General features: G+C 38.5%; 1 protein-coding gene across 6 annotated transcripts in view; it reads left to right on the forward strand.

The window, feature by feature from the left end:
- The window catches only part of DYM (dymeclin), a 437123-nt gene that overhangs the window by 345043 nt on the left and 77856 nt on the right, over positions 1 to 14224 (forward strand). For all 6 annotated transcript variants that reach the window (XM_033177780.1, XM_033177784.1, XM_033177783.1 and 3 more), the window contains one exon: positions 301 to 483. In XM_033177780.1, coding sequence (XP_033033671.1) covers positions 301 to 483 — 183 coding nt within the window. The remainder of the gene's footprint in view (positions 1 to 300; positions 484 to 14224) is intronic.

The following is a 14224-nucleotide window of genomic DNA, read 5'->3' on the forward strand; positions in this document are numbered from 1 at the left end:
ATGGATCTATTAAATAAGGAACTGAGTAAGCTCCAAATTTCCCTCTAGATTGATAAGTCTATAATTTATTATATGAAATTCCTAATTATTACCATACTAAGTTCAAAAGATTTTAACCCAAATCCTTTAGTAACTGACAAACCTCATTCTTAAGATTCTTGACAGAAATAATCTTGATGAGGTTCTCTGTGTGATCTTTCCAATTCTGTTATAATTTTAAGGCAATTTCTCTTATTTTGATTAATTCTATTGCAAGGAGAAAAAGAGTGACTCTGTGTTGGGGTTTCTTTTCTTTATGAGGCACAAGACCTAAATGTCATTGAAGAGGTGATTCGAATGATGTTAGAGATCATCAACTCCTGCCTGACAAATTCCCTTCACCACAACCCAAACTTGGTATACGCCCTGCTTTACAAACGCGATCTCTTCGAACAATTTCGAACTCATCCTTCATTTCAGGATATAATGCAAAATATTGATCTGGTAAGTGTAAATGAAGACATTTATTATGATTCTTTTTTAAGTGTTAAAGCAGAGAATGTTTAATAAGCCTTGGTAAGAACTGTAAGAGTAAGAGTTTCTTCTTTCAACATTAACTGTATTTGCAGTCTATTTTGCTATAATAATTGTGGTAATCTGTGTATTGTATATACACACACATACATATTTAATACAATTGAAGTCATACTTCATACAGTTCTTTATTCTGCCATTTTTACTTTACACTTAGACTGTGAGCATTTTTCTATGGTATTATCAACTCTTGGAAAGTCTCACATTTTAATATTTATCTAGCCCATGTTTGTGTCCTAAAATATATATAACCATTATCCCATTTTTGCTCATTTATTTCCAATGTTTTATATCAATTCATAATGAATGAAAAGTTTATAAATAAGTCTTATCTCAAATTTTAAAATTAATTTTTGGTATGGTTTTAAAGCTGGAATTTTACTAGTTTTTCTGTCAAAGGGCATCTTTATTTTCAAGATTCAACACAGGTTGCGAAATTGCTTTCTAGAAAAACTATAGAATTTGTGCCTCTGGGCTGGGCGCAGTGGCTCATGCCTGTAATCCCAGCTACTTGAGAGGGTGAGGCAGGAGAATCGCTTGAACCCAGGAGATGGAGGTTGCAGTTAGCTGAGATCACACCATTGTACTCCAGCCTAGGCAACAAGAGTAAAACTCCATCTCCCAAAAAAAAAAAAAAAGGCCGGGCAAGCGGTGGCTTACGCCTGTAATCCCAGCACTTTGGAAGGCCAAGATGGGCGGATCACGAGGTCAGGAGATCGAGACCATCCTGGCTAACATGGTGAAACCCCATCGCTGCTAAAAATACAAAAAATTAGCCAGGCATGGTGGTGGTCGCCTGTAGTCCTAGCTACTCAGGAGGCTGAGGCACAAGAATGGCGTGAACCCGGGAGGCGGAGCTTGCCATGAGCCGAGATCGTGCCACTGCACTCCAGCCTGGGCAACAGAGTGAGACTCTGTCTCAAAAAATAATAATAATAATAATTTATGCACCTGTATATCATCTTATACTTCCACAAGTGACCTATGAGAGGATCTATGTCACTGTACTTTTGTAGCTTTGAGCATTGTAATTATTTTAATGTCTTTTTATGGCAAAAATGGTATTTTTTCATATTTTAATTTCCTTAATTACTAACGTGGTTGAACATTTTTTACAGGTCTGTGAATGTTTGCTTCCTGTCCTTTTTAAAAATGTTTTTTGCCAAGTTTTCTACTGCCATATTAGTGTTTTCTGATTCAATTTGGTTCCATAGATATTTTTTGAATAACTAATGTAATTCACAGTGCTAGGTTCAAGTAAACTGAAGAGCCACCATCGCTGTCCTTGTGTTACTTATATTTAGGAAGACATTCAATAATTAAGTTATGAAACAAACATAAATATATAATTTCAATAGTAAGTAAGCACATGTACATACCTTTCTCTGGGGTGTTTACCCAATAGTGGAATTGCTGGATGTTGTGTATCATGCCAAACCATTTTCCCTGGGGTGCTACCATTTTACACTTTGGTCACTGCTGTATGAGAATTCCTGTTGCTTTACATACTCATAAAAAATTGTTTTGATAGTTTTGTCAGTTTTGTAATGGCATCTTATTATACTTTTAATTTGTAATTCCTTGATTACTAATAAGGATAAGCATATTTCGTATGTTTATTAGCCATTTAGAGTTCCTCTTTTGGGACTGCCTGTTCAAGTCTTGTTAGTTTTTCTATTGAGTTATTTCTCTTTTTCTTATCAATATATATTTTATTGTTGTTGTGTTCTAGATTCTAAACTTTTCTTGGTTATATGTTGCAAATATCCAATCTCTAACACAGCTACAAACTTTTTAACAGAACTCTAAAACTCCTCTGCAAATAGTCAAACAGATCAGGTAACATTCTCAAATCCACTCTTTCTATGGTGACCTGCTACCTGCCACACCCGTTGTGCACTGGTTCTGCACAGCTACAGTGTATTCTTGGGAATTGCCTTCAGTGCTCTCCTTTGGTTAAGCCTGGCTCCTGTGTCTTTGTCTTTCTTTGTTTACTACTTTGTATTGATGGAACATCAATATATATAGTAGCTTTCTGGGAAAATGGTGTATATGAGATAGATTTTTTTATTTTTAAATTTATCATGTCTGAAACATCATTCTTCTCCCTTTATATATGACCTGGTCTTTATGGAAGCTTTTCTGATCTCTTTATCCTTGTGTTCTGGAACGTCATGATTTCCTGTGCATTACGTAATTGTAGTGGATACTTGGAGAGCCTTTTTAGTCTAGAGGCTGATGTTCAATACTATCAAATATTCTTTCTGTTGTTGTTTTTGAGACAGAGCCTCACTCTGTTGCCCATGCTACAGTACAGTGGCATGCTCATGGCTCATTGCAACCTCTGACTCACAGGCTCAAGCAATCCTCCCAGCTCAGCCTCCCAAGTGGCTGGGATACAGGCATGCATCACTACACGCAGATGTGTGTGTGTGTGCAAAGGCAAGACCTTGCTATGTTGCCAGGCTTGTCTCAAACCCCCAGGTCAAGTGATGCTCCCCACTCAGCCAAAGTGTTGGAATTGCAGGCGTGAGCCCATGGGGGCTGGAGGGTATCTCATGGGAGAATGACGTCCCTGCTATCATCTCAGCTCTCAAAGAAACTATCTGGAACTCAAATAGTCTTTTAAATTATTTCTTCCCTGCCACTTTTTGTCTATGAAATTCTTCTTAATTAGATGGTCATTTCCTTTGGAGCCCCTTTATATCAGTATCATTAAATCTTATTTTGGGGGCTAGTCCATGTCCTTAGATAAGAATTCTTCAGGCCTCTGCCTGGAGTGTAGAAGCCTGTCTGTCAGAGTTTTGAAAGCAAAGATAGAGGCTGAACTACTTTAGGGATGGAGAGAGAAGGTAGAGAGTGGCTTCTAAACAAAAACCTTCTTTTTGCTTTCAGGGTGGCAGCAACACATAGATTCTGGTCAAATTTCAGACATTTAAGAATGTCTCTATCCATTCTCATAAGCCAGTTTGCCGAAGTAGGTTAATCTTTTGCTTGTCTTAGTAGAGTTTTGTGTAGTTGTTAGGTACTTGGTTGAAATCAGGTTTGGGCCATAGCTAGCCTCCCGTTCCAGACTCTTAACACATAGGATGTATTAACTGCTGGATACTCTGGAATCTACACAATTAAATGTGAGTTTAACCTACAGTTGAGTATACTGTTGCAAATCCATTCATTGATTTTCACAGCTTTTTCATGATTGCTGGTAAACAGAAATCAATATTAAAACTCTCTTCTGTCAGCTTAATTTCATTGGCTTTCCTTAAGCTGCTTCAATTATATACCTAACAGTTGCAGCTATAGCAAAATATTTTGCCATGCACACTCCTGTCATTTTCCTAAGCTTATATCAACATCATTTAGGTATCATTAACAGAATTGGAGAATTTGGGTATAATTGCCATCCGTGCAATCAAGGTAAAGCAGAAACACCATTTCACACAAGGATGTTTATTTTAAGAATCAAACTTTGACATTTTAAGGGAAATCTTTATGAACCAGTATACTCCCATGTAGATTCACTGATATTTAGGATGTGTGTGAGAGCATCCTTAGGCAACTTCTCGAATATTTCATCTCTGGCCCCGTGTCCTTCTTGTTAATTCTGAGTTTTAATTAAGAAGTATTGGTGTTGATAAGATCTCTTTAAAATTGAAAAGTGTCAGTGTTAATAAGATTATGAAACAAAGTATTGCCTAAGGAACACCCATCACAAGTTAACTCCGTCTTCTTTTATGGGATAGACTATTTTTGACAACATGGTAAATTGTGGTTTATAGTCTTAAGAATTCATGTTAGTTTTATGCTTTGATAGAAGATGAGAATGCAAAAGTACCAGTTATTAAGGAAAGTAAAGAGTCCATGGGGGCTGGAGGGTATCTCATGGGAGAATGACATCCCTGCTATCGTCTTAGCTCTCAAAGAAACGATCTGGAACTCAAGCAGAGCCTTTATCCATTCCTCTTTTTGTTTTTGTTTTTGTTTTTTTAATTATATCCATTCCTCTTAACAGTTATTCCTGCAAGCAGTCTTAAGGATTGTAACATCCAGTAGAAATTGTTCTCTCTGTGAAGGCAAATTTGTAGGGAGCTATTTACTTACTTCTGAAAAGCTTCTTCTAACCATGTTATTCATGAATTTGTCCAAATTCATTTCTGTTTCTTGCCAGTAGTATTTTTGGAGGTAAAATACTGAGTTTAAGACTCATTATGCTTGTGGGTAAAGGTTTCACAAAACTTTTTCCCCTTTTACATGAGAAATTGGCCTTGGGTTAAGATGCTTCTAGCTCAGTTCTCTGGATATCTGATGGAGGTAGAATGTCAGTTGTGTTACCAAGCAACAGTGCTATGATAAAATGATAATGTGATAAAATGACATTTGATTGGTAAGCTGAGTCATTACTTGGAGGACTATGAATGAACTACAAATACTTGATGAGAAGCCATCACTTTGGGCTTCTCTGAATGAGAGAACTTTTATAACTGGGCACATCCTTTACAAAGACCTAGAAGCTGAGACTGTCACAAGGATATTGGTTTCTATTTGGGACACAGTTCTAAGGTAGGGTGGCTACTGCATCTACCTACTGTAGTCTCATTCTCTTGCATCTGAGCTGTCATTTGAAGGGCCAAAGACTAGCCCAGGAACTACCATAAGGATTCCCAAGGAAAACAAACCTGTGGGGCTATGCTCTTGGCATGCTACTTTTCCTATCCTTATATCTTTTTTAAAATTAATCTGATGCCAAGTGTGGCCTTTTATAGTCTTGAGACTCTTGATGTCTAATATTTCATCTAAGAATATCACCCACAAATGGGCATTGTAATGTTAAAATAGTATTTTCTTGTATTGATTTATTAATGTATCTCTTTCGAGCTCCAGAGGTGGGGAGATATTCCTGGTTTTCCAAGATTTATTGAGATCTTTACATTCTAGAAATATCCAACATGTCTGTTTTCAGTCTTCGTGTTTCTAAACTGTGTCATCCCATTCATTTCAGTCTGCCCTTGTGGCAGTCCTCTATCCCATCTGTCCTAACTTTTGCCTTTCTCTGGCCCTCCCTCATTCCAATTTCTTTTTTCATTCCTTCCTATATTTCTTGTTTCCTTTAAAAAAATGTTTAAAGATAGTCACCTGAACTATGGACTATGTATGTCTGGTAATATACACCTGCAGTATATTGGAGAAAAATAATCTCTAATTCCCAGTACCTTTCATTGTGACGGGCAATATTTTCTTTGTGTTCCTGACAAAAGACTAAACCAAAGATTTTTTTTCCCTCTGTGGTCATAGCTGCAATAGCTGCAATATTACACATCATTTGGAGTATTTAGCTTTAAATTTTTATTTAAACCACATCAAAAGCCATTTGCTTCTTTTCTAATCATCACTAGCTTTTATTGCATACTTGCTAAGCACTTACATGCATTAACTTACTTAATCCTCATTAAAAAATAAACCATGAGGTATATTTCATTTTAGTCCTCAATATGCAGATAAAGATACCAAGTTAGAAAGATTAATTAACTTGTTTACTGTCACACATTCGGAAAGTGATGCAGCCACATCTTAAACCCAGAGTTTGATGATAAGGCCCATGCTAGTAGTAATTCTGCCTAACCACTATACGCGTTCACTAAGTGCTCCCACAGTTGCCTATGAAACCATCTGATCATATCCACAAACCTAATTACTTTCTCTTTCAAAATCAGTTCTAATGAAGTCCAATCAGTCTTTATTCCATCAGTGGTGCAATGAGGAACATTCTTAGTAACCAGGCAGTTGTTATCCTTAAAAATGTCTCTGAGGCGTGGTGGTGCACTGTTATCCCAGCTGCTCAGGGGACTGAGTCAGGAGAATCTCTTGAGTCCAGGAATTCAGGACCAGCCTGGGCAATGTAGCGAGACACCATCTCTTAAACACACACACACGCGCGCGCACACACACACACACACACACACACACACGAAAAAGAAAAAAAAAAGTCTCTGAAAGACCATATTAATTTTTTTTTTTATAAGGACACACAGAACCATGCAAAGAATTTAAACTACATCCATTTGAAACACATTCTCCTTTGGAAGAAGTGAAAGGCAGAGTGGAGGTGAGGAAGGACCTCACTGTAAGCACACAGTGTAGAACCATGTAGAAGTAAAAGCAGGATGTTAAGTTGGACGTAAATTACACCTGTGCTTACTTTTCTGTCGTTGTCGGAAGAATGGGCCACTTATTTACACTTCACCTGTATTCAGTAAAAACTGCATTCTCAGGCTAAACGTTTGGCTATATGCTGTTATACAGTTCTTAAAACCACATAAACAAATGCCTAAACAGTTTTAAGTACACCTTCCAGATGATGGGAATGAGGCTTGAGTGCCTCATGTATATGACCTCTTTTACCATCCTTAATCTATGGGAGCTAGGCTTATTATCCCACTTTACAGATAAGAAAACCAAGATGCTGAGAGGTTTCTCAGATGCCTAAGGGTCATTGTCTTGGATAATTATCACATATCGTTGCAGGGGGCTCTATCTCATTGGCCCTTTCGCCATCCCTAGGAGGAAGGGAGAGCAGGGCTAGAGAAGGGCTTGAGACCACTTAGCTAGCAAGTCAGTCAACCAGGCCCTGAATCCAGGTTCCCATTCTGTTAAATCCCATGTTTTCGACATTCACTTGGATAAACCTAAGTAAGGTTCCAAATGAGCAGGTTTTCCAACAACTTTTTGTTGAATACTATCATCCAAAATAGTGCTGGGCACACTGGAAATTCATTTAAAAAACATTTTAAACTCCTTTTACATATTTTGAAAAGATTGCTGTGATAAAGATATAAATAACATCTCTATTTCTGCCTCTTTCAGTACTTTACCTTCCCCTTCTATCCCCCAAAGACCCCTGAAATCTTGGCTTAAACAAGCTTTTGCTGCTTTCTTCTTTCATAGAGTTAACCTTCAAAAGTTAACTGTGGAAGACTGTAGAAGAAAAAAAGTTGGTGGAGGAGACGAATCTACTGTTATTTTTAGCAGGCAGGGAGTTGAGAGTTGATTATTTTTGGTTAAGACATTTAGCAGCACTCAGTATCTCAGAAGACAGAAGTGGCTAACCTTGGAGCACTTTTAACTTCGGCAGAAGGAGTTAGATATATGGTTTTCAAGTGCCCATATTTTTATTACACACAGGTACCTATCTCTCCCATCTAAAACATTAGGTGATATGATCAGGCTGAATTAAGCAGCAAGACAAGGTAGAATATGACACCAAACAAGAGAGAACATAAAATAAATTGTCTGGTTACCTAAGAAATGGCTGAATATAAGTAGAGGACAGATGCAATGAACTATAACCATTGTATAGTATAGTAAAGGCAAGAAATATTTTTATCTCTGAACAGTGTAGAATTCACATTAGATCTTGTGTATTTCCAGACCTGACCATCCTTATCAAGGTCTAAACTAACACATTAGGCTACTGACTTGACGGTCCCACAATTGTTGAACAAGGTTAAATCATAATTCTTGATTTTCTGCAAAAACCAATACAATATAAAATATTTTCTTCTATAGTCTTTCTTATCCCAATATATGACATCAGTATCTACCCAATTGCTTAAGGAAAAAAAAAAAAAGGAAGAATAAGAAAGGAGAATAACGAGAGCTCATTAGAATAGGGGTAGGAGATTGCAGATTTAAAGAATGTGATCAGGGAAGCCTCTCAGAAGGTACGTTTGAGCCAAAACTTGAAGCAGGTAGAGAGTGAGCTATGCAGCTATCTGGGGACAGAGCAGCACGCTAGGCACAGAGAATAGTGGGTGGGACGGAGTGATGGGGAACTGACCAGGAAGGTGGAGTGAACATTCTGTGATAATGAGGGGCAGGTGGTTACAGGGTATGATTATTTGTCAAAACTGGTTGAACTGTACCATTAAAATGAGTAGGTTTATTTTATTGTATGATATTGTACCTCAGTAAATTTACTACTAAAAAATAAATTCCCTAGAGTGGACTTCTGCCTAGGATATAGAAAGCTAGGAAGAGTTCTACCCTAACAAAGAGAAAAAGAGGTAAACTACAAAATCATAACTTTTCTTGAACCTATAAATGAGCCGAGGTCACAGGACAACCAAGTAGCCTAGATCCCAAGGAGGGATCATCGGCCCACCCACCCCTCAAGTTGAGGTAAGACACCAGGACTGGATCACCTGTGGAAGAGCACAGGACTAGGCGGCTACCATACAAGTGGGTAAAAAGAAATCAGATGCAATTTTAATAACTTGCTAAAGGTTGAGTGTGGACTAGCATGACATTACAGAACACCCAGGAGACCCAAGCACCAGAGGAATTTGCACTCACAGGCTGTTTTCCACTGAGACTGGGAGCATGGCAGGAAGCCAGAGAGAGCTTCCCAAGGTGATATACCTATAGAAAATGCGTAGCGTCATTCCCCTGCCAGACCTTTCTTTCATATGGTGCAAAAGCCTTAGATTGCCGGTGGGGTGGAGGGGTGGGGTGCAGAGGCAGGCACTAAACATTGTTGCCCTCAGGGCATAGGTAGAGACCCGTTACTGCACGTAAAAGATAAAAAACTCTCTACTTCTGGGTAAAGGGCAGGAAACTGTCGTGGCCCCAGGATTCTACAAGAGTAACATTAGAGGTATCCTACCAACAACTCATCACAGATACAGGGCAAAGTTTGGCTGCCATAAGAAGAAAGGGGAGAGAAAGCTAAGAAAGCCTTATGCCCTAGGCCCAGGCATAGAGAGCCCCATTTAAGACTGAGGTCTTAGGACAGCAGGTAGAGAATCCCCTACCTTCTGCCACCAGCCTAGCAAGTACTGAGTAACAAGCAGCAGCATCTGCTGCTGGGAAAGATCAAGGGCATGGATACAGACCCTACTCTGGGACCCAGGCATGCAGAGCTCACTGAAAGCAGAAAGTGGAGCATGAACATTGAAAAACCTGGCACTTCAAATCCCAGCAAAGCAGAAGGCGTCATTAGAGGATGTGGTGCACTGAAGGTAGCCACAGCAACAGCCAAACTCAAATTCAGCTTACCTTCTGAGTGAATCAGCTCAACCTCCAAGCCTGACCTAAGAAGAGATGTGCCCGAATTTATCATAAATAGTATTTCTGTCAGTCTCTACAGTTCTACACATGATGTCTAACATTCAGCCAAGCATTATGAGACATAAAAAGGCAAGAAAAAAAATCATGTTGTCAACAGACAACAGACCCAGACTCAGTGATGACTCAGATGTTGGAACTGTCAGACTGGGACTGTAATTACGATTTATCACTTTCAAAGATCTGGTATGAAGGTCAACTAAGTAGGACCCATAGGGCAAATGCAGCCCACAGCTTGTCTTTGTACAGCCTGTGAAATAAGTATGTTTTTTATGTTTTTAAAGGATTGTTTAAAAAAAAAAAAAAGAAGGATATGTTACAGAGACTATATTGGGACCCACAAAACTTAAAATATTTACTACCTGGTTCTTTTTTTTTTTTTTTTGAGATGGAGTCTCGCTCTGTCGCCCAGGCTGGAGTGCAGTGGCCAGATCTCAGCTCACTGCAAGCTCCGCCTCCCAGGTTTACGCCATTCTCCTGCCTCAGCCTCCCAAGTAGCTGGGACTACAGGCGCCCGCCAACTCGCCCGGCTAGTTTTTTGTATTTTTTAGTAGAGACGGGGTTTCGCTGTGTTAGCTAGGTTGGTCTCCATCTCCTGACCTCGCGATCCGCCCGTCTCGGCCTCCCAAAGTGCTGGGATTACAGGCTTGAGCCACCGCGCCTGGCCTACTACCTGGTTCTTTATAAAAGACACATACCGACCTTTGTCCTAGGGGAAAAGGTGACAACATATATAAACAGTTCCAGAGAGAGATGGGAACTGTAAGAAAAAATAAAATGGGAATGCTAGAAGTAAAAAAACATGACAGGCAAAGAATTGCCGTGACAGGCTCATTAGTGGGCTTGTGAAAAAAAATATGTGATCTTGAAGATAGGTCAGTAGAAATTATGCAAATAAACACAGTGAGAAAAACATGGGAAAAATGAGAACATAGCATCCAAGAGCTATAAGACGATATCAAATGATTCAATATACATATAATTGGAGTCTCAGAAGAAGAGAGAAAGAACAGCTCAGAAGAAATATTTAAAGAGATAATAGCTGAGAATGTTCCAAAAATACTGACATGAAACCACAGATCCAAGAAGCCCAGAGAACCCCAATCAGGATAAATCCATTTTTTTAAGACATTATATTTAAACATCTGAAAATCAAAGATAAAAAACACAGTCTTGAATTCAACCAGAGAAGAAAAAGAAACATTACATACAGAGGAACAAACATTATATACAGAGGAACAAAGATCGTAACAGCAGTTTTCTTGACAGAACCTAGGCAAGTCAGATAATGAAGTGACATCTTTATAATGCTAAAATTAAAAACAAATCTTACCCCCAAAAATGTGTTTAAAACTGAATACAAAATAATGACATTTCAAACAAAACTGAAAGAACTTATTGCTAGTGTGTACTATAGGCAAGTTAATGGAAGTTATTGAAACAGAAGAGCTATCGTATCTGACAGAAACTTGGATCTACAAAAAAAAAATTAAGAATTCCAAAAATAGCAACAATAAAGGTAAACATAAAAAGTTTTTTCTTGGCCGGGCGCGGTGGCTCAAGCCTGTAATCCCAGCACTTTGGGAGGCCGAGACGGGCGGATCACGAGGTCAGGAGATCGAGACCATCCTGGCTAACACTGTGAAACCCCGTCTCTACTAAAAATAAAATACAAAAAAAAAACTAGCGGGCGAGGTGGCGGCGCCTGTAGTCCCAGCTACTCGGGAGGCTGAGGCAGGAGAATGGCGGGAACCCGGGAGGCGGAGCTTGCAGTGAGCTGAGATCCGGCCACTGCACTCCAGTCCGGGTGACAGAGCGAGACTCCGTCTCAAAAAAAAAAAAAAAAAAAAAAAGTTTTTTCTTATGTTGATCCACTGTATAAAATAATTGACTGTCTGAAGAAGAGGTCCTCAAACTTTTTCTGTAAGTGATCAGATTGTAAATATTTTAGTCTTCACAGGCCACATAGTCCCTGTCACAACTATTCTACTCAGCCATTGTAATTCAATGGCAGCCACAGACTATGTGTAAACAAGTGGGTATGGCTATGTTCCCATAAAACTTTATTTACAAAAACAGACAACAGGCCAGATTTGGCCCACAGGCTATAAGTTGCCAACCCATTTTGTCTAAAATAAAAATATTAACAATGTATTATGGGGTTTATAACATGTAAAAGTAAGATATGTGTCAGCAGTAGCACAAAGGATGAGAGGGAAGAATTGGAAGTTGGCACATATGTGTGTTGGGAGATAATTTTCCAGAGAATTCATCTTGTGAGCAAAGGCACTGACTATCCTTTGCTCTGGATTATCTTTTCAAAGATGTTTGTATCTCCTTCTGGAGTAAAAGATAGGCATGGTTACTGACGACTCTAAGAGATTCGGGTTCCCTCAGCTCAGGGTTCTGTCCTTTTAATATAATTTACTACATGTGCAGGTATTGTCTGACCCTTGTCACATCACCCTGAGCAAACTGGGACTTGGGGAGCCAGTGTGGTAATGCAGATGCTGTGATCACTGCTGTTGCTATGACTAACAAACTTCCCTCCATCTCTGACCCAGAAATATCTCTTCTTCCAGGATCCATGAACTACAGACGGGAAAAGCAGAATAAATAATAGTGGAACAACAGCGAAAAAAGAAATATAGACTTAAATCCATTCATGCCAATAACTAAACCAAATGCAAATAATCCTGATGCTTCAATTAAAAGACAGAAATTTTCAGATTGGATAAACAGCAGGACTTAACTATGTGCTGCCTATCAGAAACCCACCTTAAACATAAAGGAATAGATAGGTTAAAAGCAAAAGGATAAAAGAAGTTTTACTGTGCAAGCATTAATCAAAAATAAAAGGGTAGGATGACTGTATTAATAGCAGACAAAGTAGACTTCAACACCGGGAGCATTACCAAGGGTAAACAGGGACTCCATGTAATGAGAAAGAAGTCAATTCACCAAGGAGACATGACAACCATAAATGTGTGTACAACAGAGCTTCAAAATGCATGAAATAAAAACAGATAGAATTGCAAGAAGACACAAACAAACCCATAATTGGAGAAGTCAACACTTCTTTCTCAGTAATTGATACAACAAATAAACAGAAATTTGTGATGATATAGAAGACCCAAACAATACTAACCACCAACTTGATTAGTTGACATTTAGAAAACATACCACCCAACAACATCAGTGCACGTGAACCATTCACTAAGAGAGACCACGTATGGGGCCGTAAAACAAACCTCAGCAAATTTAAATGACATGAGATCACCTGTTCTTTGACCACAGTGAAATTAAACTATTTAATAGAAATCCATAAGAAAGATATCTGGAAAATCTCCAAATACTTGGAAAGTGAACATTACACCCATGTGTCAAAAAGTAGACAAGGGAAATAGAACAAATTTAAAGTGAGCAAAAATGAAAATGTAACATATCAAAATTTGTGGGACCCAGCAAAAGCTCAGAGAGAAATTTGCAGCCTTAAATAAGTTAATGTCTGCACAGCGCAAAGTGCTTTGCACATGGTAAGTGCTCACAGAACGTTAGCTCTTTCTGTTATTAGGTGTGTGTCAGTACCCTCATTTACAAAATGACAAAGTTGCCACATTATCATTATTGGTTCCTATTGCGGTAGATGCTGCAACTTTGTCACTTTGAAGATATTATAAGGAGAGGTGGGATTTAAACCCAAGCAGTCCGACACCAGGTAAGTTCTCTAAACCACTGCATCATGCTACATCTAGACGTTGAGTGTTTTACAAGTCACATTGCTAGTATCAGAGGCAGGAATCAAATCTAAGCCTTCTGACTTTGAGTAGTTCATTGTCCACTTTACCATGATGTCTATTCTAATTATACAGATTTGATCTGTCTTATCTCCCAAATTATATTGCGTCTTTCTTCAAGCAAGAAAATGGTATCATCTATTTATTTTCCTGGTAAATCCTCGGGAGAGCTCCTCTGCTGAATGGGTTGTCAATATATGTATTGATTAAAATACAGTAATTTGAGGAGAAACTCAAGTCAATGAGGAAATATATATGTATTTCACATGTTTAAAAAATATTGTCTTAAAAAATAAAAATAAAATAAAACTTAGCTGTCTACTTCTACCTCTTAGGAGAGTGGCCCTTTTTAGCAAGCAAGCATGTCTTCCTGATAAGTACATACTAGCTCCTTTTCACCCTCCTCTACTCCAGAAAAGCTTCTCGTTTCTATTAATCTGTAATCTATTAATAATAATCATTCATTTGTTTCATGACAGGTGGTTAAATGTGATTTGACATTACTCAAAGTATACAACTGATTTATCGGTATATGACATTAGGCAATCACTGTTCAAAGCTAATAGCATAATGGAAGGTAATGTGCTGTACTTGGATTTCATGAGTTACAGCCAAATATGGCAGGTAGAGGAAGGTTGTAAAACATGCACTGTGGAAAAGTACCTTCCTTTGAAAGGTTGTCTTTGAATTACACTGACAAAGCATTCATCCCCACTTTCACTAAAGGTTTTACT

This window comes from Trachypithecus francoisi, unplaced genomic scaffold, assembly GCF_009764315.1.
Source record: "Trachypithecus francoisi isolate TF-2019V2 unplaced genomic scaffold, Tfra_2.0 Lachesis_group19, whole genome shotgun sequence".
NCBI classification, from domain to species: domain Eukaryota; kingdom Metazoa; phylum Chordata; class Mammalia; order Primates; family Cercopithecidae; genus Trachypithecus; species Trachypithecus francoisi.